Source organism: Corvus cornix, chromosome 4, assembly GCF_000738735.6.
Source record: "Corvus cornix cornix isolate S_Up_H32 chromosome 4, ASM73873v5, whole genome shotgun sequence".
In the NCBI taxonomy this organism is placed as follows: domain Eukaryota; kingdom Metazoa; phylum Chordata; class Aves; order Passeriformes; family Corvidae; genus Corvus; species Corvus cornix.
In genome coordinates, this window is record NC_046334.1 from 62,779,496 (window position 1) to 62,801,490 (window position 21,995).

Genomic DNA, 21,995 nt, shown 5'->3' on the forward strand with positions numbered 1-21,995 from the left:
CCCGTGCCTCCAGGGATGAATACCTGGCTTTGTTAACATGGAAATAATTGCTTCTCCTTATCTCTTCTTTTTTTCTGAGAGGTGATATAGGTTGGTTCTCTGCAAGATGCTCCCCAATTTTTCTCTCACTATGATCACTGTTAATACAGGCTTTTTTCCAAAATTTGTCCTAAATTTTTTTTTGCTTTTATCAGCTTATTCATAATCCCTGGTGGCAAATGTTTTTAAATTATTTACCTTCTATAATACGAAAGTAACAACAAGAGACTGATTGGAAAATTTCTTTTATATAAACTTTGCAAAGCAGCAATCATAATGAATCTTCATTTTTTACATTGAGTAAATACGTATAGTGTGCAACGTGTTGCTCTTGCTCTTGTCATTATTATGTTAACAGTCCCTGACATCAAGTTGGACTTGATTTCAAAGTTATTTTAAAACTTGGCAACTCTCATGAAAATCTCTTCCATTTTCAGTGTTTGACATATGGTCTCGTTTCCTCCTGATGTTTGAAATGAGGTATCCATCTCAGGCCCATCCAGACTCTTACAAGTTGTTTGGTTTACAATCTTGACCTCAGCCTGCCTATAACAGGCTTATTAATACAAAATTCTGCCCACCATGAAGGTCTGTTCAGAGCTTTGTTGCCTTGAAGGATCTCGCCCCACATATTTTTATATAACTGCAAAATAATAATAAAAAAGGATTAATGCCTTTGAAGAAACAAAGAAAACTTCTGCAAGGTAAATTATTTAACTTATTGATTGAAATGAGATTTTGATTGAATTTCTAGATAACAAATGTGAATAATTATGTACAGGCAAGAATAAACATAATGATAACAATGAATAGAGGATTAAATATAGACAGCCAGGAGACAAGGATCTTTATTAAGTTTTTTTTTTGAGTGAGAGATTGGCAGCTTTTATCAAATTTCAGTTGAAAATATTTACACAAATTGAAAACCACAGACTTACAGGCAGTTCAGAAAACCTTCCTGAACTCTACAGAACATGGATTGAAGAGCACTGATTGAAATTATTTTCTCAATGATTTAATGAATTTATAAAAAATTAAGTACATGAGGAAGTGTTTAAGGTTCCTATGTGCATTTCTCACATATTATACTCCTAATATTAATAAGTCTCTGTGGCTTCTGCATTTGCAAGAACTAAGAGCTACCCAATGAGGAGACAGCCAAATCCATCTTTATCAGCTGCTGATAGGAAACCTCCGGGTGACTGCTAGAATACTATTAGGATACTATTCTAGGAACGGGTCACTGTGAACTTGTACCATATTTTATATTTCTGCCTGCAGCATTTGCTCACTTCTGCTAGAGACAGAAAAATGTGTTAAAATGGGCTTTTAGCCAATACAGAGACTCTTAACATTCATACAAACTATGCTCCTTAACTGAAGAGTTACCTTTGGAGCTTCCCTCCCATGACCTCTTGCATTAATTTAACCTCAAAAACCTATACAAATGGAAACAAAGTTTCCAGTGATGATTACAGACCTCTAGGAGATGGCTGGATAGGTAGAGCCAGACTTCCCTGTCTCATTTGCAAAGACTGTGTTAACAAAGTAATCATTGTGTTAGGTCAGCTTAGAAACATCTGTTCCGCCTTCTGTATTGCTTGATCACCATGGGAACAATGGGCAGCTTTAGACAAGAAGTCACAGGGAGTACTGAAAACCACGGAGTCCGTTTGATGCAGCATTCCAGTGTCAAACACCCTGGCAGTGGACCCAGGCTCCAGGGACTGTCTACAGTGTCCACCCAAACTACTGTACTGTGACACTGGTCTCTACAGAACAGTTATCCCACAGCTTGGCCCCGATGAGCAGGTTTGGCCCAAGAATTCTGGTCTGCTGAGACTTTGGAATAAAATGCAGATCTTGAACTATGCCCAAAAAAAAAAAGGCAGGGAAGGACCAGGAGCTGTTGTAGCCAACTCCATGGTGCACCCACATTCTGAGTCCTGCTTGTAGGTCTGGTTATGCCAGTTCAGAAAGAATATGGTAGAAGCAGAAAATACACAGAGAAGGAAAACAAGATCTGTCAGAGCAATGAAAAGGCTCTCACAGACAGTAAATAGATATGGACTGGGATTAGGAAGTATTTTCTCACAATACTCATAATTAAATTGTAGAAATGATGGTGTGATATAAGCAAAATGACAGCTGAATTTGAAAATGGATGGAAAAAATGAAGAATAGACACATCTGTGGCTACTACACAGAATGATACAAACAGAACCTATGGCATGAGACATCTCTTAAACTTCCAACAGCTGAGACATCAGGGAAAGAACACCTCACTGTTTCATCTGTTTAGCAGCATTCTCTTTGGCCATCCGTCTCTGTCAGTCACAGAGTATTCTGTGAACTGAATCCAGTATGGCCATTCCTATGCTCTTAACTCTTACTTTGTGTAACTACACCAAAAAATTTCCTTCAGCCCTTTTTTGGTTCAGTGCACAGATGCCCACAACAGCAAACTACAGCAATACTGCACAAGTTTCCCAGTGAAGCTTATCTCCAGTAAATGCAAAACCTCATTTTCTGCTGACATCATTTAACTCAGGTAGTATTTTCTGCTGAAAAAGTGTCTTTCTTTTCTTTTGTACTTGTGAAATGTCTTGAATATGTTAAGGCTATTTACAGGCAATAATCTTCATGATTAAACTTACAAATTTTACAATGGGTTTGCTTACCTCTCCACTTGCTTTACCTATGGGAGAATTGAGAATGAAGTCGGGAGGAGCAAAGACATCAACGAGGGCAACTGCATCATCTTTCAACTGTTTAAAACCAAAAGACATACTTTTGACAACTTCTGTAGTTGTCTATGGCTCAACTACAGAGCAGCATAAAAATTATTTTCATAAAGTACCAGCTTCGATAATTTAAGAGAAATCCACAATAAATAGCCTAGTTTTATTTTGATTTTTTTCACTCCCAGGGTAAGTGCCAAAAGAGACTGTACTTTAAATGTCTTCCTCCTTTACTTAGGGGGGTTTGAACACATGTTAACCAATATACTGCTGTTTACACATATAAACACATATACTTTTGGACTTTAAAAATATAATGACCAGATTCTTCTTTGAAATTTTGCTGACCTGCAAAGAATATGTTACAGTTTGGAAAGCTTTTGTGCTAAGAAAAAAAAAATCACAAACTAACTCAATAATGAAATAAAAAGAACTGGATTGAAATATTTCACTGGCTTTCCACTGAAGATTGCAAGGCCACAGATGCTATGGTGTTATTTTGTAGGACATACTGTTTTCCATTTACTGGTAAATAAATTAAGACTAGATTCATGGTCAATGAGTTGCTGAAGTTTACAGAAAATTATTCAGGAACCATTAATGTAATATCCTGCTAATTTACCCCTTGAAGTACAGAATAATCTGATGACTATAAACCATGTATCTCTTTTTTAGTATTTATATACTATATTATTATTTAATCACAATAAACAGGCTCACCCTGTAGCAGAGCTCCAGAATAGCATTCTGAATAAATCTCCCAGGTTGTTCACCTGAAGCATAGCCACCTTAAAAACATTCACAGATAAGCTTATACCAGTTAAGATTACACTGATACAAATTTTTTGCAAAGTTCATGAGTCCAGTAGTCAAGACTAAGTAGCTGCACCTGTGTAACTGAACTGACAGTATTTCATTAATGAGCTGACTGCAAAATTGTTCATCTCAGCTACGTAGAGCCTTTTGCAGTGACAAGCTATGCTACAGCATCGTGCTGCCTACGCCTCATCCTCTCACACAAGCACTGGATCACAGCAAAACTTGTAATCTCTCCATTATCTCTGAGGTAAAATAGAGCCTTTTGGGTTAATTTTCACTGCAGATTCCTGCTCCTGAAAATTTGGTGGAGAATAATTGTTTTATATTAAACAAGCAGTAAGAAAATGCTCTAGCAGAAATCATCACTAGGATTCCCTGCCCCGGCCAAATCAGGACTTTATAAAAGTGACATGCACAGCATATTCAGGGAGCTGATCTCACCTTGGTAGAGCACAGCCAGGTGTTTACTCAAGGACCAGAGCCCATAGAGAGCACTGAGGCTCCTAAGCACTGGCTGCAGAGCCACCGGGACGCTGGTATCGTGAGTGTAGTCGTGGTACCGTTGTAAGACTGTTTGCTCAATAAAAGCAATCGCCAGAGACCGACAGTAGTACACCTTAGGGGACAGGGAAGAAGGACACTCAGTAACAAAATGCAAAGAACCAGTCCTCAGCCTGTGCAGAATGGCATTGGTCTGAACTTAGTGGAGTTCTGTTGATTTAGGTGTGATGATCCAGCTTGAGAAATTCAAAGAAACAGCAGGAGAAAACACTTTCCACAATGTCTATGCAAAGGTTAGTTATGAAATGTCTCATGAAATGCCTCTTAGAAATAAGATTTCACGCCTATTACCAGTGTAATTTGGCAGTTGCACCCAGGCTTTATGGGATTAAGAAGCTACAGCAGAACGAAGACAATGTAAAGTAATGTTTGCTGATTTTAGGATTGTTAATAAACCTATATAACTCTAAGAAGTAAAAGGTAGATTTATATTTACTTAATACGATCCAGAGTTTTATAAAGAGGATAAAATATTCCTATTGAAAAATTTTTACAGTCCCTTCAAATAATAGACAAAAATCTGATCATGTCAGCATGAGTGAATTCTGTTGATGGATTGAAACAGATTGCAGTATGTTTTGAAGGAACTATGCAACTAGTCCTTGCCAACTATCTGATGAGAAAGACAGGTCACCAGTTACTGTTAATGCAGAGTATAAAACCTTAAGTGATTGTATGTACTTACATAGGAACACTTGTCTACATTTATATACTGCACCTTTGCTATATGTACTACCATGAAATAGATCACTGACTGACATTCTAGCTGGTGAACAGCAGGGGAATGTGATGCCATTGCTGTCCTGGCTGACTTGTTGCAATAATGTAACTCTTGTTTGGGTTTAGCTCACTTGTTAAGGGTTAGGTGGTTGGGTTGTGTTTTTTCATGTAGAATTACTTGATCAGTTTTATTTTTTTCTTTTAAATACTTGCATTATCCTTGCATTTAAATCCACTGCGGCACGTAAAAAAGGCATATTCCAAAGATCACTGTCTCTCTCAACAGCTGCCCAGTGGCACACTTATGTCCAAGCTCAGATGCATATATGAACAGCAAAATACACATTTTGTCTCTGCAGGATTACAGAGGACTGCCCACTTACTAGTTGGAGTTTTTGAGATATGAATGTTAATTCCCTAGTCAGAATGAAATAAGTCTTAACAAATGAAACATTAAGAATTAGTTTCCTGTTATTCTCCCCTATAATTTTATTTTCCTCTTTACCTTTGCTTGCACTTCTGTATTGTTTCTATCAAGTTGCCCCCAAACCAAAATAACCTAGGCCTAGGCTAGGAATCTCTTCCAGATCCCCCATAGCATGAACAAATATTTTGTATTAGTCAACCACTGGGCTGACAGAAAAGTGTTTCTTCATGCCCAGAAAGTTTTAAATCAAATATGTACATCTCTTCAAAGCACAGCTTGTAAATAATTTTCAGATGTTTTTGAGGCATGACATTAAAATAAAAAGTCCTCCTGTCCTGAGGATGAATTGCAGGGAGAAAAGAAAAACTAATGACCTAAAGGATATCAACGCCTGTTTCAAAAGCAGTTGTGTGCCTGAGTATCTTTGAATTTTAAATATAATAGAGAAGAAAATCTTCGTACTTCTGAGCACACCACTCTCTCTAATGCACTGGCCCCAGCACCAGCTTCACCAAAATCTGGCCAGCTGACAGGCAATCAGACTGGAATTTCTGGCAATTCCCATTCTGGAGTGGACCCCGAAGAGTTTCTTTAATAAGCTGCTTCTAGGGTAAAAACAGGAAAGATTTTCTCCACTCTACCAGTGGTTTCAAACAGATCATCCCCTGTTGAAGACAGGCTGGCTCTTTCTAGGTGCAGAGTTAAATATTAAATATCCCTTCCTGCTGTTCTTTAATGAGCTTTGCAGATAAGGTAAATGACACTGACCATCTTCAGGGAACTGATCTTTCTTGGTGACAAATAACAAGTGTTCATTCTTTGGATGTGAGCCAGTTTTTCTCATGGAGGTAGCAGAGGAATCTGGTGAGCTTGGGGATATATACTGAAATTCGGAGTTAAGCCATTCCTAGCTGTTAAAACTCTCTGGTGAGATTGTGGATCTGCTATATGTAAATTGTCAATGTTTCCTTTTCAGGTTCCAATGCTGTCAGTCTGGTATCTTTCACGAGTACTTTGCACTATAGGAATTAGAGATGAAAAAGACCTATTAGGTCATCTAGTTTACCTACCTGCCAGAGCAAGATTCTTTCCCACAGTATGTATTCGGCCACAAGCACAGATGGAGAAGTAACAATCAGATGCTGCAGTGTATTTAATACTCGCAGATTTAGTCTTCAGAAGTTGTGCTATCAAAGTTGCCAACATCACACAGCACATGCCTGCAACATTTCTGAAGGGAAATATATCCTGGAAGACTTTTGCTAATGGCAACTGTCCTGCTATCATGTTCTATGCAATGCACATGGTCAGGTATTAAGTTTTATTAGTTACTTGACTTACTGCTTTATGGTTTGGGAAATTGCACTTTATGACACAAGAAGGTAAAACTGACAGAAGCTGACAGACTTGGATGAAAATAAATAAATAACATAAGAAAGATTAATAAGTATTACCTGACAGTTGTTTTTTGCCTCAAAATCACTTCTTCCAGCCTGTTTCTCCTTATTCATTTTTAGGGCACTTTCTCGGAGCAGGTAGCAAACCAGCCATTTATAAGCTGCTAAAGGAACTATGAGAAAGAGAAAAGCTAAATTCTTAACCTCCACATTTATGATGCAAGAAGTCACATGAAAATTCTACTGCAGTACCAGATTTTGTTACTTGAGATAAAAAGTGAAAGCATTAGTTAATCAATTTATTGACATGACACACTGTCCATTAATGCAGATACAGTAAGTATCAGGGGAGGACAGTCAGACTGTGAGTATACAATGAACACATAACCATGTCTGGCCGTACACTGCTTCAAACTGACCCCAAACTGGAAGATGAGGTATATCCACAGCTCAGTTTAGACTTCTCACTTGAATAAATTTTTTAGATTGCTATTTTTTTGCCATATTAAGACTTAGGCCTGCAAGGTACGAAATCTCTTCTGAGAATACAAGAAGAGAAGACAGTCCACAATTAGTGGAAGCATGTGACTTCCAACATTGTTTTCACTGGTGGCTGAATGTAATCACATTTAAACTTTGTAAATAATTGTGTCATATTTCTAAGAGCAGCCTAGAACTATTAAGTTAAAAAGTTATTCAGCATAAAGTCCTTGCATGAACCCTACTTGCTTGTTTCTTAGCTGAAGATTTAATGTAGAGTATACCTTAGGGTATTGGGAGTGTTTACATGCTGCTGAAATTCAGGCATCTAAATTAACAGTCCAGTTTCTAACAGAATGGATCAATAAACAGATTCAGATATTTTTTAAAACTGTGGTCTGGTACAGTGGGTATTACCTGAGAGAACATGTGCTGTTGCTCTCTCATTATGTGTTGGTATTCCTTCTAGTTTTTGCCTCCAAGGGCCAATCTGGGCTCACAGTGATACACAAATGGGAACAGCATCTAATGTCATACTTGACTCGATTACGGCAGAGTAAAGCAGGGAAACTGCAGGGAACTCTTTTTCCACCATTAGTCATTTTTCTCTATACAACCAAAAGCAACTGTCAAAAGCAGGCAAACTTCATGCCTTTTCAACATACTTGTCAATCCCTTGTACAGTTTTCTAGAGGAAGATATTTTAGTGATAGAAGGTAGTGGCAATCAATCCCCTTAGAACTGGAAAACAACAATACAGTGGCAAAAAACCCTAACTCAGAGATGTTATTTTAGAGGAACGAAAGAGAAAGAAAAATATCTGATGCTATCCTCCATTCCAGAAATGAAGTTAGGGAAAATAGAATGTATTTTGAAATCCAAGCTATGTTCTTAGTAAATTAAAATGCATGTAATACAAAAAATGTCAGCAAATATGACAAATACCTAATAAGTAGCAGAGGTTGAATCTCAAATTTGTGGATCCTTTCCTTTGGAAAGGAATTTAAAATTCTAGAATCAGTTTAATAAAAGCAGAAGCCTACCTGAGGAGTCCATGCAATCTTCAACACTAATGGCTGTGAATTTCCAGCCAAGGATATGATGGTAGTCTTGCAAAAAGTTTATTGTTCCCAAAGGGGATTCAAAAGGAGCTTTATCTGAAATACCAGAGAAAATAAAAATGATTTATGAGAAAAGAAATCAGACTTTTTGGAACTAAAAGCCTGTTACAAAGCCATGCATACACTTGACAGGCCAGATGCAATTAGGCCATAATATTTATTTTATTATGGCCTAGTCCAGCCAAAAGAGGACTGGTGGACAAGTGTGGAAAAACCTGACATCACTGCCTATAATTATCCCCCATGAGATTTCAACTCCAACTTCTGAGTTTTCCAGCTCTGTAAGATGCTAGTGAAACTCACTGCTGGAAAACTGAAACAAAATCTAGAGAACTACAAGATGTGATGATGGATATTGCTACCAAGTCAGGTGATAGGAACCGTCCCAAGTACAATAAGCAGACTTATGATGACTTTACCAACACAGAATCATAGAATCATAGAATGGTTTGGGCTGGAAGGGATCTTAAACGTCATCTTGTTCCAACCCTCCCATCCTGGACACGGACACCTTCCACTAGACCACGTTGGTCCAAGCCCTATCCAGCCTGGCCTTGAACAGTTCCAGGGATGGGGCATCCACAACTTCTCCAGGCAACCTGTGCCAGTGTCTCATCACCCTTGCAGAGAAGAATTTCTTCCTAACATCTGATCTGAATCTCTCATCTTTTAGTTTAAAACCATTCCCCTTTGGCCCATGACTATCTGCCCATGTAAAAATAGCTCTCCCTCTTTTTTATAAGTACTGGAAGGCCATAACAAACCAATGGACCTTCTCTTCTCTAGGCTGAACATAATCAACTCTCTCAGCCTGTCTTCATAGCAGAGCTGTTCCAGGCCTCTGAGCATCTTGGTGGCCTCCTCTGGACCCTCTCTAATAATTCCCCATCTTTCTTGTGCTTAGGACCCCAGACCTGGATGCTGTGCTGAGGTAATTCCATTGAACTAAACTGCCCTTCTCAGGGAGTAAGATATGACTTAACCTGAGCAGGAATGGCAAAACAACTAGCTAGCTTCTGCAAGACAGAAGAAAGAATATTTCTTGCAGCAAATATTTCTGTATTGTGAATGCACCATATGATGGAGTCTGAAGCACATTATTTATGCTCCACAAAATTATTAAATGACTGTCAATTGCTTTCAGTATGAAATTACCTCCTAATTCCATTAGCTACGCACTGTTGGGTCTAGCATAAGCTTCCACAATGAAAACATACCTCTTATGCAATTCATCCAGCTCATTAAGTAGTTGCTGGTTTGCTGAAGCAGGACGTTGTTATCTCCCTCATATGTGCAGTTTGGATCATTGTCATTTCGGATTTCACCCAGACGATTCACTTAATAAGAGCAAGTGCGTAGTTTAATATATTGCAATGTATTAGTAGAAGCTAAGAGAGAGTAAATAATTATTCTGTGACAAAATGCAAGAGAGCTGTCTATTCTTGTACGTAGAACTATTATTACAAACAGATGAGCTTGAAAGTTCACTGATTACCTGGTACAGTAAAGATTTTAGAAAAGTGTGGCATTTAACTTATATGAGGAATTTTCATCTATAAAGTCTGCATCTTTATTTTTGAAACTGAGACTGAATTACTCATAGAGTCTGCCCAAACGCTGGTGCAGATCCTAAACGGGTTTAGTGGGGTTTTTTTGTGACTTCAGGTATGAAATAAAATTTAAAAATACGGATATGAGGATAAAATACTTTCTAAACACATTGCTAAAATTCAGACATCATGGCACAACAGCAATCAAAGAACACATCAAAATAACCAGTCTCTTTCCGATCAGTGCATGCAGTGGTCTGTAACTTACTGGCAAGGTAACCATGTCCTCCACAAGCTTCTCGGCACTCCTGGGCTGCCTGCTGAGCAGTCCAAGATGCCAGCGGTTTGCTGGCAGCAGATAAAGCATGAATCTCACGTCCCAAATCCACCTTTGTGAAAGGAAAGATTTGTAACTTTGTGAAAAAGAAGTTACAAATGAGGAATAACTTTTACAGAAAGTAAGTTGGTGACCAGCTAAAGCTATAGATACGTGTACTGCTTTATAATGAACAGTAACTGGTAATACAGGCATAAAACTTTCTGAGATCTATGTAAGTGCAAAGCATATTCTTTGGTGCCACAGAAAAACCCTGCCACAACAGAGGAACCTTCAGCACCAACTTTCTTTTATGGGACAGCAATAATTTGTGTCAGGTAATGGACACATGGGTGCATCTTAGCTCAGATGTACCAGCTAGCACAGCATTGAGTGAGTTAGTTTACCACCTGCCAAGCTTTCCCTTCCAAAAATGGAGAGGCAGGTGGTTGAGGGTGGCCTGTCCAGAAAAAGCTTCTATCCCTTCTGTGACATAAGCAGTATCTCTCTTCCCAGCCAGCAATAGGATATTTATAATATTTATTGCCTTACACAGTTTTCACTGATCTTTTAAGCATCAGTTTTGCAAAGAGCAGGAAAACTTATATATACACCCCCAGAGATTCCAGGGTATCACAATAGCCTGCATTTACACTAACTCTGTTGACTTTCCTTTGAAAACGTGTTTGGAATTCTGGTTTCTGGAGATAGGGGCATGATACAACCAAAGCTTGTTTAAGAACACCTCCCTGGTTGGTATCATTTGTTTTAAGATCTCCTATAGAAAAAAAGAAATCCATAAGGATTACATTCTTAAAATTTTCAACAATGAGATTCTTTCCTATCATGATTTTTTTTTCCTGATAGCCACTGTTTTCCCTAAGATTAGTGACTGCACTGAAGATCTACAGAGATGAAGTGTCAGGAAAAAAAAATCAAATAGATTCTTCTGTGGTTTGTGCCAAGAGGAGAAATTAAAATACCCTGCCATTAGTACAAAAGTATTTAATGAGCTTTACTTTAGCTGAAAAAAGCTTGAGGATTTAAGTAAGACCTGAGCAATACACAGCCAGTTTGTAGGCCCTAAAACTTTTTATTGCCAAATATTATAAAACTAAATAAAATTTATATGCTGTAAAAACACAATACTGCAGCTAATTTGATGAAATCAAATTTTTGATAAATTAATCAGTCTTTGCACAGAGGCTGATAGGTTAAACTATTTCCTCTGTAAAGGGATGACTTCCAGTGGGCTGATTGTGGATGAAAAATTCAGTGTTAAAACTCAAAAGTCAACTTTTTTCTCTAAAAATATTTATTTTAATGCATGAATTTGAATTGCAAATTCAAGCCAGACATACAAAGTCTGTGCAGGAATTAAGATAAGTATATTTTCAGAAAATCTTTGATATATGCTCCCTGCAGAATCATTTACAACAGTTATAAGCTGAATTTACACCACCATAATATATTTATGATAAAAAATTCTGCAAGAGAACATAACCTTCAATCCCACAGAAATCAATAAAACTTTAATCACTCCGTCAAAACTAATTTGAATGCTTTTCTAAATGCAACTTTAATTAGTATTTTGTATGCCCCATATTTCTGAGACATTGCTCTATCACTCTTGATCATAAGGGAGCCTAAGACTTCTAAACAGATCCTCCATTTAACATTTTACAGTTTATTATAGTAAGAATTCAGTGAAGAAGAAATATGTAAATATCTCACCTGTCTCTGACTCCTTTGCTTTGTCAATACACCTGCAAAAAACTCTACAAAGTTCCCACACAGGGACTTTGAGAAATAATCTAAGGCATATGCAGCAGCCAGATAAGGAAAAAGACGCCATTGCTGGAATAAAAGAATTAAATTGATTTGATCACAAATTGATATATATATATTTTTAATAGTTATTATATTGAACCAACCTATTAATTTTTACTGTGTTCAAAATGGAAAACTGCTTAATGGAGAAGAGAAAAATAACCACCTATAACATAATTACATTTAGTTATGTAGGTGCTTATTGTTCTCTTTATACAAGTTATGGTTATATTATTTTAGTTCTCACACTTCATGAATTTGTGATAAGCATTCCGTTAAACCAGGGAAAAAGTTCACTGAAGCTTTGGGGACCAAAGACGTATTTTTGCCAAGTGTTTATAAAATGTCTGGCATGCCAGGGTCAGTCAGGATTCATACATTTCTTCAGTATGAACATGACAGAGGTTGTTAGTATTTCATGGGGCTCATGAAGGAAAAGAAAAACTGCTTGAAAGTCTTTGTGGAAAGGAGGAAGGGAATGAGTTTCACCAAGCAGAACCCATAGAACAAGCCAAAACTGGGAAAAATTGAGAGATTCAAAGAATAGTGGAAAGCAGGCCCTGGCTTATTCAGAAATGGTGGAAGGAAGGCACCTTTCACCAGTTTGTAGAAACCCATGAAATCTGTCAACATTGCAAGGTAAATGTCAACCTGGAAAAAGGCACCCACACTGCAAGGACAAACTGGGCAGGTTTGTTTTCAGCACTTCTTATATATTAACCTTTGTCATTCAGCAGATCTGAGTTTTCCCTTTTTCCCAGTTACTTTACATATACTTTTTCTATTTTTTTCATCTGCATATACTACAGGTAAACCTTGGTTATAATCCTCTTCAAATCAGTATTAGCTTGAGACTTCTCCACAATGAATGCCATACTTTTAAAGCATACAGGCTACAAATGAGAAAATTAGTGTAGCAGCAAAAGAAGCACTGATATTTTGAAGCAAATGCTAGTTTCTACATCTGCAGTACTTTCACATGTGCATGTAAGACAGTCTTTCTCTGAAAAGGTTACTATTTTAGAAGACAAATGTTTGTAGGTACTTCAGAGGAACATGAATTGTTTTGGTTTTGCTATTCCAAGAATTTATGTTAAAAGCCTGGTCATGCCAGGAGAAGGTTTTGAGTTGGAATGAACCCCCACAGCTGAACTAGAATGATGCTTCAGGTGACACAGACAACTTTAATCCACTAACTTCACAGTCACTATTGTGATCTGCAGTAGCTCTGAATGTGAGTTTCATTATATAAAAATGTTTAGGTTGAATTCCAAAATATTTACCTGTGTTTGGTATTCAAGGACAGGTATTTCTTCATCCTCAGTTGGTCCAAACTGATGGCGAGCTGCTGAGAAGCGAATGGCTATTGCCAAGGCAAGCTTTAAATTGGTCATGCAAATTCCAGTGATCATAATTCTGCCAGTGGACAAGGATCCCACAGTTGCACTGAAACGCTCTTTAGCATCCTGAACAAATAGAAGACACAGAATGAATGCTGAGGCTAACATTTCATTTTACCCCCATGAAGATGCAACTTGGTAGCATGATCAGAAGCAATTTTGGCAATTTTGTTTCTTGACTCCTTCAGATGAGGTATTCAGGCAGGACTCAGAATAGTCTTGCCTGAACATAGTCACACTCTAAACTCTTTGGGATTAGTAGGGTCGTGGAAAGAGCACAAAGTTCAGTAAAGTCAGCAAGGTGAGTTATCTCTAAAATGCAATTAAAAAACTGACATTCATACCTCATGTGAAATTGTCAACAGTTCAGGTATCCAGTACTTCCCAACATAAGAGGCCCATTGCTCTGTCTCTTAACCTACTTATATCTTTGTATATTTAATGAAACAAGGCCTTGTTTCATACCTTGACTGAACTTGAGTACTTCCCCTCAGCTGTGACATCTCCAGCTATATTCAGTATATTTTCTTTTGGTATCCTGACATTGTGGAACATGGCAAATCTGTTTAAACAAATACACAAACAGATCTAAATCTAAGATGTCTACATAGTCTGAGGTGTTTATATTACAGAATAAAGGTCACAAGAAAGACGGGATTGCAAAATTATCTCAGGCATGTCAGTGAACCAAAAACAGTGTCCTTCAAGCCAGGTAGGCGATTTTAGGGAAGTATGCCTGGGACAACAAAGACTTTCAGAGCAGCACAATAAATTCAAGACGAGAAATTATTTGTTATAACTCTTCTGATTTTTGTTTTTTTGTTTTAAAAAGATGATGCTTACAAAACCAAAAAAAACCCACTTTAACTCTGGGAGACCATTTCAGCAGCTTTGTAAGGAAAGAAGTCAAAAAGAAATGGAAGGATGAGCAATGTATTCTAGTTAAGGGAAGGGACAAGTAAAGTAACTTATTAGAGACCTTGTACACAGGCAGTTTGACAGGTACTTTCACTGACACTTCAGAAAGCTGAACTGAATTCTCAGGCTGCATGACTTAAGTTCCTTAAGCTGGTATCTCAGCTGTAAAAAGCTTGGGAAGATGAACAACGTCCTTCTCCCACCTAGAATGTGACTGGGCCTTTCTCATTCCAAATTCCCTGCCCCAAACAATTCTGCCCTAACTATATTCTTTACTGACGTGTTGTTTAGTCCAGTCTGGAGACTGCTTTGGGATAGAGACACAATATATTTTTATGAGTCTAGAATATAGATCTGTGAGGATCACTCATTCTACTGCAGTACAAATAAGGACATAGCTGAAATAGTGCCCTGAGAAGGAACCAAAAGGAAAACTTTCCTTTGTTTAAACTCAAATTAGGAATTCTGTTCTGTGAAATGTGGCATCTTAAAAAAGGAAGAGCAGGATAACCCTTTCTAAATTGCAGCACCCTAGCAGCAATAAAGAGGGAAGTTCTTAAGATAGGGAGAATGTCCTGAGTACTCGTATTCTTCAGGAAGAAAGTGATTGAACTGTTTCACCCAAATGGGCAACACAATTTGGCACAATAGCAGCAGTATCAACCCCACTCACGAATATCTCACTATCTAATAGCGCTTGAAAAGCTGTATTTGTAATCAAAGAAAATTCCTTTTTCCTGCCAATAAAGGCTGATATATTTAATATGGCTCACGAGAGCCAGGTCTTTCACATTAATAAATTACATAAGGGCTGCATTGCTGCTTGTGTTTTTAAATTATGAGTTGTTTCCAAGGAAACGTATCTGAATACTGAATTTATTCAGCCTTAGAGATACACAGTATTTTCAGACTTATACACAGAGAAAGGCATGCTATCCTAACCAAGAACCAGCTGCCTCAACAATGCTAATAAGTGCTTTGTTAAATGCCAGTTTCAGTGAGATAACACTACTTTGTAATAGAAGCAAATTCAGAATTTCCAAAAATCTGATTTCCATCTATATTAATATTTTTTTCATATCACTGAAAATAAAAAATCTCATTTGAGAAAGATCTTTTGGCTAAATTCACATTCTCTGCTCCCTATATCCCAAACAGAATCACAACTAAACCTATACAACAACCAATATTCTTGAGTAATAGCATGCATCTTAGAAAGAACTTGAGCTTTTTAATTATTAGTACTCATTAATTACAGAAGAGTGTGTGTGGCAAGGTTTAGGTTTCTAGTTTAGCATGCTTTTTTTCACAGTTGCTGTACATCCATAGAATTCCAAGAAGGTGCTTCCTCCTAGGACCTTACAATGCAAGCATAAGGCAGGAAACTACAAATATGTTCAAATGGTGAAGCAGACACTAATTGCTGAAGAATATTTTCCTGACAGGATGCCTGTCAGTCACAGTACACCAGCAGCTAATCAATGCTATTTTTTTACAAGCCGTTAGAGCAAATGAGAATTTTAAGTAGGAATCAGAGTGATGAAAGTAAGGGAGCTCCATGGATGTTTATAAGGATCCCTCCCAAGCAGGAAGGGATGCATGGAAGAAAGCAATGAAATATTATTTTTAAAAGCTATTGAATAGGTGATTGAAACTGGAATTATAAACCAGACTAAAGGAAGAGCTGACCTCTGATACAAAGATGATACAATCTTTGGGGCATAGATTAGGATGATATTTCAAAGGGCTCCAGTCCTTGGGCCTTCCATCTGCAAATACGTATCTGGAACATGCTTAGCCTCATATGTGATGAATGGTAAGATTCGTGGCAGAATTCACAGAGTCATTAAGGCTGGAAAGCACTTCCAATATCAGAGTCCAACCATTGCACCAGCAGCACCGTGTTCACCACTAAACCATGTCCCCAAGTATGACATCCACACATCTTCTGAACACTTCCAGGGATGATGATTCCACCCCTTTTCCCTGAGCAGCCTGTCTCAATGTCTGAACACTCTTTCAGTGAAGAAATTTTTCCCATTATCTAACCTAAACCTCCCCTGGTACAACTTGAGGACATTCCCTTTTGGTCTGTCATTTGTTACCTGGGAGATAATGACAATGAATAAACCAGCAAATTATCCCTATTCTGTGTTGTGTTTTACACTGTAGTGATTAGTTCAATTCACTAAGCAAAGTTGTGCAGTTGTAGAAAATTTTTATATTGGCCTGCCTGAGACTCAAGTGTTTCTAAAAAGCAAATTCAAAGCTACTACTTTATAAATCTATATACTAATTACATACTTTTAGGAATCCCAAGCCTACTCATAAGGAATATGTGACAGATGTGTGCTGAACAAAACAGCTCCCAAAATGACCTAAACAGTTTTACCCACTTTCATTTGCTGTGATACAATCCCAAATAGTTAAATCTAAGGGAAGGCTTCGGTCGGAAAGAGTGAGAAATCTTCAAGTTTTATTATAATCTGACACAAATACAAGGAAGCTAATTCTATACCACATAAAAGATGACCTAGAACTATTTTGATTAAAAACTACATGCACACCCTTCTTTAATAACTTCTTTCACAGCTAGTGAACCAGAATACTGAATTTCCTATCATTATACGATAACCTATTTTCTTAAAATCAAAATGAATTCAAGTAACAGGTTTTGAAAGTTTAGATTTTTTCCCTTGATATTATCCATTACAGATACATTATATAAGATATGTTGCTATGCATATCAGATGGAAAAGACTTTAAGAAGCAAAGCAGAGTGGCAGAACTAGCAATTAAAAATTCAACAGAAAATTTCCATATGTGAAGAAATAAGATATGCCTGTAAGCACCAGTGTTGAAAATAAAAGCAGAACCTCACAGGACTGGTGGGTTAAGTGACCTTGTGAGATTGCTGCCAACTGCTGTTATGCTCCTTCTCCAAGAACTTTGCTGTTGGGAATTGTTAGACATACTGGCCAATTGGAACTTGATATTAGAACATATTAAAAATAAATAGTAAGATTTAATGAAGTCAACGATCACATTTTTAATGGTTATTAGCCTAGAAAGCATAGACTTGGCCCACATCTGTCAACGCATTTAGGGGAAAAATCTCCTTAAAGAATTGAAGAGATATCTTACAATAATAGAACTGTATACACAGTCATGGGGATATCATGTACCAGCAAGTTTGGAAAATGGCTAAATTTCACATGGTGATGACAAGACCAGAGGGTTGAAAGCTGCCCTACTTAGGGCCTCTTCAGCACAGCAAATAGCGTGACTGAGATTAAGACCTCTCAGCAAGACAACTGACAGCTGTCACTTTAAATAGATATCACAGGGCTCTACAGCAATGTGCAATTTTGCATCATGTAGACACATTTTTTACCACAGATAAAAAACCACTGTATCACACAGATTACTACCAAGAGCAGCTGAGCAGAATGAAGTGCCATTCCAATAGTAGCATTCTTGTTTGGGTTCTTTGGCCACTAGTTGAGGGAACATTTCAAACTAAGTTAATCTCACTGACTTTAAATCATGCAATAGAAATTCATCTGGTGTGCAGTGATGCTGATAAAAGAGAAGCAGCTGGAAAAGCTATGAGCTCCTTTTGCCAGTACTAAAGTAATAAACTGTTACCTATAGTACAAATAGCTCAAACATGCTTTGGTGAACTTGAGACTCACTAAAATGCCTTTTCTGCCAGCTTTTGTTACTGACTACATTAGAGATGGTGCAATGACACCAGCCATACTTCCAGCCAGAAACAGAAAGCAGGTGAATGGTACAGGAAGGCTGTTCATGGGATACAGTAAACCTTGGGAAGAGTAACATTTCAGAGGTTTGATGAAAAACTTGCAGAAGGAAAGAAAATTGCCACATATTCTAGGCTGAAGCTCACAGAAAGGTTAGAGCTGAAAAGAGCTACAGAGAAACGGGGGAAAACTGCATGGCAGTATTTTAGCTTTATTTTCTACAATCAAGGCTCTAATCTAAGAATGCAGCTCTGTACAATAATGCTCAATAGCAATGATAAAACAACATAGCTGTTTATAGGCCTCCTAATCCTAACCTAATGGACTTCACAGACACACAAAGACGCACTCACACTAAAGTTCTTATAGTCCAAGTGTCAGTGTTGCAAGGAGCTCTGAATGTGCAGACTCCTGCAGCTGTCGAGAGGTGACAGAACTCTAAGGAACAAAAATGGTTGGTTGAAGTTCACTGCAGATGTGAGGCTGTATTTCTGCGGGTCAAAAAACAAATGTGTGACCAGATCTAAATCAACCTTTCCCTATTTTCAACCACATCAAGTGCTTTTCAGTGTGAAGTAGCTATGGCTGAAGAGTTTTGAGGCACATGAACATGACAAAAATGAGGGGATAAGGCAGCACTCTTCAGCAATGTGACCACAGCCTAGTAACATGCACAGCACTGTATGTACCCACATAGTGTCCAGCCCTGACTGCAGAAACTACATGAAGAGGGCAAAGCAGGGAAATGTGAAAGATTCCACTGCAAAAATCATGGCTTTAACTTAAACTGCAAACATACAAGATGTGTTAGGAAAATACCTAGTTTTAACCGAGGAAGTGGCACTTTTCACAAGGACTAATCTGGCAGTGCAAGCGGCTACAACCACCCTGACCCCTGAGAACAACACAGACACCAAGAAGTGGTGGTCAGGCCCCGAGGTTTAATGCCTCACTCTGTAGTTAGGGTGAGAGCCCATAATCCCCCAGTTCAGTTATCTGCATACTTTTGTATGGTTGGTGAATGTTTTCCCCTTTCTATTTTATATATAATTCTATATATATTTCTTTCCCTTAATTTAATATGTATAAGTTCTAGAAAGTTCTGTTGTATTCAACACCCCATTGCCTCCTTCCCCAAGTCCCTCCTTGGTGTTATTTCCATTGGTTCCCTCAGCCTAAACCCCACCTCCTGTTAAGTATTCCATTGGCTATATCCCTTATCCCCGCATTTCCTATCCCCACTATAAAGTCCCTGGACACGTGCAGATCCTTGGCTCTCTGTCTCCTTCCCCCCATTGTTTCACAGGAATAAACCTTCTGTGTGGAACCTATACGGAGAGTCCCCTCTCTCTGCTTCTCTGCCTCTGCCTGTGTGCTCTCACAGTCCGCTCAAGGGACGGCTCCCTGGGGTGAGGAGCACCTCCCCTCTGATCCTTTTGTGTGTGCCGCCCTAAATCAGAGGCTGCGTGGCTAGACCTCCGGGCTTCTCTTCGAGCCAGCACGTGTGGATATTATAGCCTAAGTATTGATGGTATATTCAGATCATGTAAATACAGGCACAAGCATTTTTAACATTAATTTTTCTTCTACAGCCACTTCATTGGTATTGCTATTGCAATTGTTTGTGACTTAGAGGCTGTAAGTCAATAAAAAATATTAAACAAGCCTAAGCTGGTTTATTTGGGAAGCAGGACCAATTTTTACACTTGATTTCTTACATCTCTGCTCTTTTTCCTGTACTGAAACAGCCACTCCTAAGGCCTTGCAGTGAACCAGACCTGACAAATTATCTGACTGAAGACAGCTAAAATTGGTGGGGTTAGTTTCAGGTAGTTCCAGTTCCCTAGCTGAGTCCCCTACACAGCTACATAAATGTTCATCAGAGCAGAAAGGAAAGACAGTGTGGGAGTAGAAGCAAACCAAAGAAGCTGATATGAATATTATCTTCACTGAACTACTGTTTCAGATTGAAAGATGAAGCTCCAAAGACTATTTAGGCTTCAACTGTGTATTGTAACTCCTATCTTCCCAGTGAAATAACTTCAACAGTTGCAAAATCTAAATGACAGGGAAGAGGATGAATAGTACAAGACAAAAAGGACTAGACTTTCATTTCTTCTGCCCTTAAACTATCAGTAGCAGAATCATAGTGTAATTGGCAGTGATACTGAAATAGTAACAAAGAAACAAATTATGAATTAACCATTTAAAGCAATTTGTAAAGGCTTGGAAGTCATGTGATGTATGCCATCTTTGCCAATATACAAGGGATTGTAGTGAGGGCTTTCTGAGCCTGCCATCTCTTTCCAGAAGGGATTCTTTTACACAATTTATTGCTTTTCTCTCCAATAAATCCCCTTTACCCATTTCTTCTTGGGCGTTTTGTTTTCAGTATCCAGAAAAGTGAATCTGGCCTCACTGATTGCTAGAGAACATGCTGAACATCTTAGTGTGTTGTATGTGCGCAAAGATTGACCACATTTTAATTGTAAATGAGAGGCTGTTAAACAGCTAATAAACCCCATCAGTTTTCCCAAACCCACCATTATCATTAGATGCAGTTAATTCATCCTCCAGAAAGACCCTTTAATCCCCTACAAAGACTTAAGGTAAAGTGACAGCTTTATTGTTCTAGTTCTTCCCTTACCATAGGTTTTATCTGCTCTACAAACTATATACATGTTATCAGTGGACAGAGCTGAACAAGCTCATAACATGTTTTACAAAGAGGCATGGTAAGCACCACTTCAGAAATATAATCATATCTGATTTTCACTCTTCCCATGCTGATTCAGTTGGGCATCATTTTCATCTCTGGAGAGGGGAAAGCAGGAATTTGCTGCTAGTTAAAACGGGACAGGAAATTGGTTCACCACCAATTCAGTGCCAAACATTTACTGATGCGCACTGAAGTAACAGGTAATGGGTAATTTTGGCAATGTTCCATTAGCCAAGGTACAGCTCCTCCCAGAAAACCCCAACCAAAAAACCCCCACACCAAAGGAAAGAAACAGAAATGCACATCAACACTTAGCCCTGCTCTTGCTTTATGTGTATGTCACCCCCCTGCCCCCACTCCTTACACCTGCCTTTCATTTTATTGAAAAGCCCCTGAAATCCCAAATACTCAGGGATTTTTTCAGTAGTTTTTTTTCCCTCAGCTACTACCATTCTGGGTCCTCAGTGAACAGCATATTTCAAAGATTGCCAGAGCACTAGCAACAGGGGGACATTTTAATATTATAAAATAAAGACTGAAGCATTTGCACCCCCTGGTGGCAGTCTGATTTAATTTTGGTAACAAAACACAAAACCAGTCTAAACTCTCCATAAGAAAAAACAGAGTTCTATTTTACCCCTTTATGCAATGATTACACAAATTGTTGTAAATTTCCTAGGGAAAGGAAAATATTTTAAAATATTTTACAGTGATTTTGTCTTTTTTTCTTTTTTCTTCCTTCTCTAACTAAAAAAATTACACTCTGCATTAGCAGGAAACCAGCTTTCAGCCAAACAACCCAAGAGATTAATTGTTTTTCAAAGCCAGAATGGACAACTACTATCAACCACTCTGTTTTCTTACATAGCATAAATCAATAGCATTTTCCAAGGAGGCTCTGGAATTTCTTCCCCATGACCTTCATTAGTGTTCAGGAAATTAACTCTCTGTATCCATACTGAAAATTATTAGCATAAATCTCTTGAAGCAGAGGAACAAAATCAAACATCTCTGTAAGAGATCTCAGACTCTGATCCTCACTGTGACCACATATCCTGAGTGTAGCTACATGGAAATAGACCTGATTTACTAAGTGTTCATGGTAGTTGAACCAGACTTCACACACACATTCAAAAAAACCTGGCAATGCATCCAGTAGAAACTAATACTTGTAGTCACAGCATAAGGGAAGG

The 21,995-nt window shown here is 38.1% G+C and overlaps 1 protein-coding gene across 6 annotated transcripts in view; it reads right to left on the bottom strand.

Annotated features, from left to right (window-relative positions):
* Window positions 1–268: 268 nt before the first annotated feature.
* The window catches only part of ACOX3 (acyl-CoA oxidase 3, pristanoyl), a 31,463-nt gene continuing 9,736 nt past the window's right edge, over window positions 269–21,995 (bottom strand). For 5 of the 6 annotated variants that reach the window (XM_039550374.1, XM_039550375.1, XM_010401980.4 and 2 more), the window contains 11 exons: window positions 13,867–13,963; window positions 13,285–13,467; window positions 11,906–12,028; window positions 10,124–10,244; window positions 9,523–9,642; window positions 8,228–8,341; window positions 6,762–6,877; window positions 4,041–4,215; window positions 3,501–3,568; window positions 2,721–2,807; window positions 269–682 (listed from right to left, as the gene is read on the bottom strand). In XM_039550374.1, coding sequence (XP_039406308.1) covers window positions 563–682; window positions 2,721–2,807; window positions 3,501–3,568; window positions 4,041–4,215; window positions 6,762–6,877; window positions 8,228–8,341; window positions 9,523–9,642; window positions 10,124–10,244; window positions 11,906–12,028; window positions 13,285–13,467; window positions 13,867–13,963 — 1,324 coding nt within the window. In that variant the 3' untranslated portion in view covers window positions 269–562. Of the gene's footprint in view, window positions 683–2,720; window positions 2,808–3,500; window positions 3,569–4,040; window positions 4,216–6,377; window positions 6,539–6,761; window positions 6,878–8,227; window positions 8,342–9,522; window positions 9,643–10,123; window positions 10,245–11,905; window positions 12,029–13,284; window positions 13,468–13,866; window positions 13,964–21,995 lie in introns of those variants that run through there. The other variant, XR_002046018.3, reaches the window with a different exon arrangement.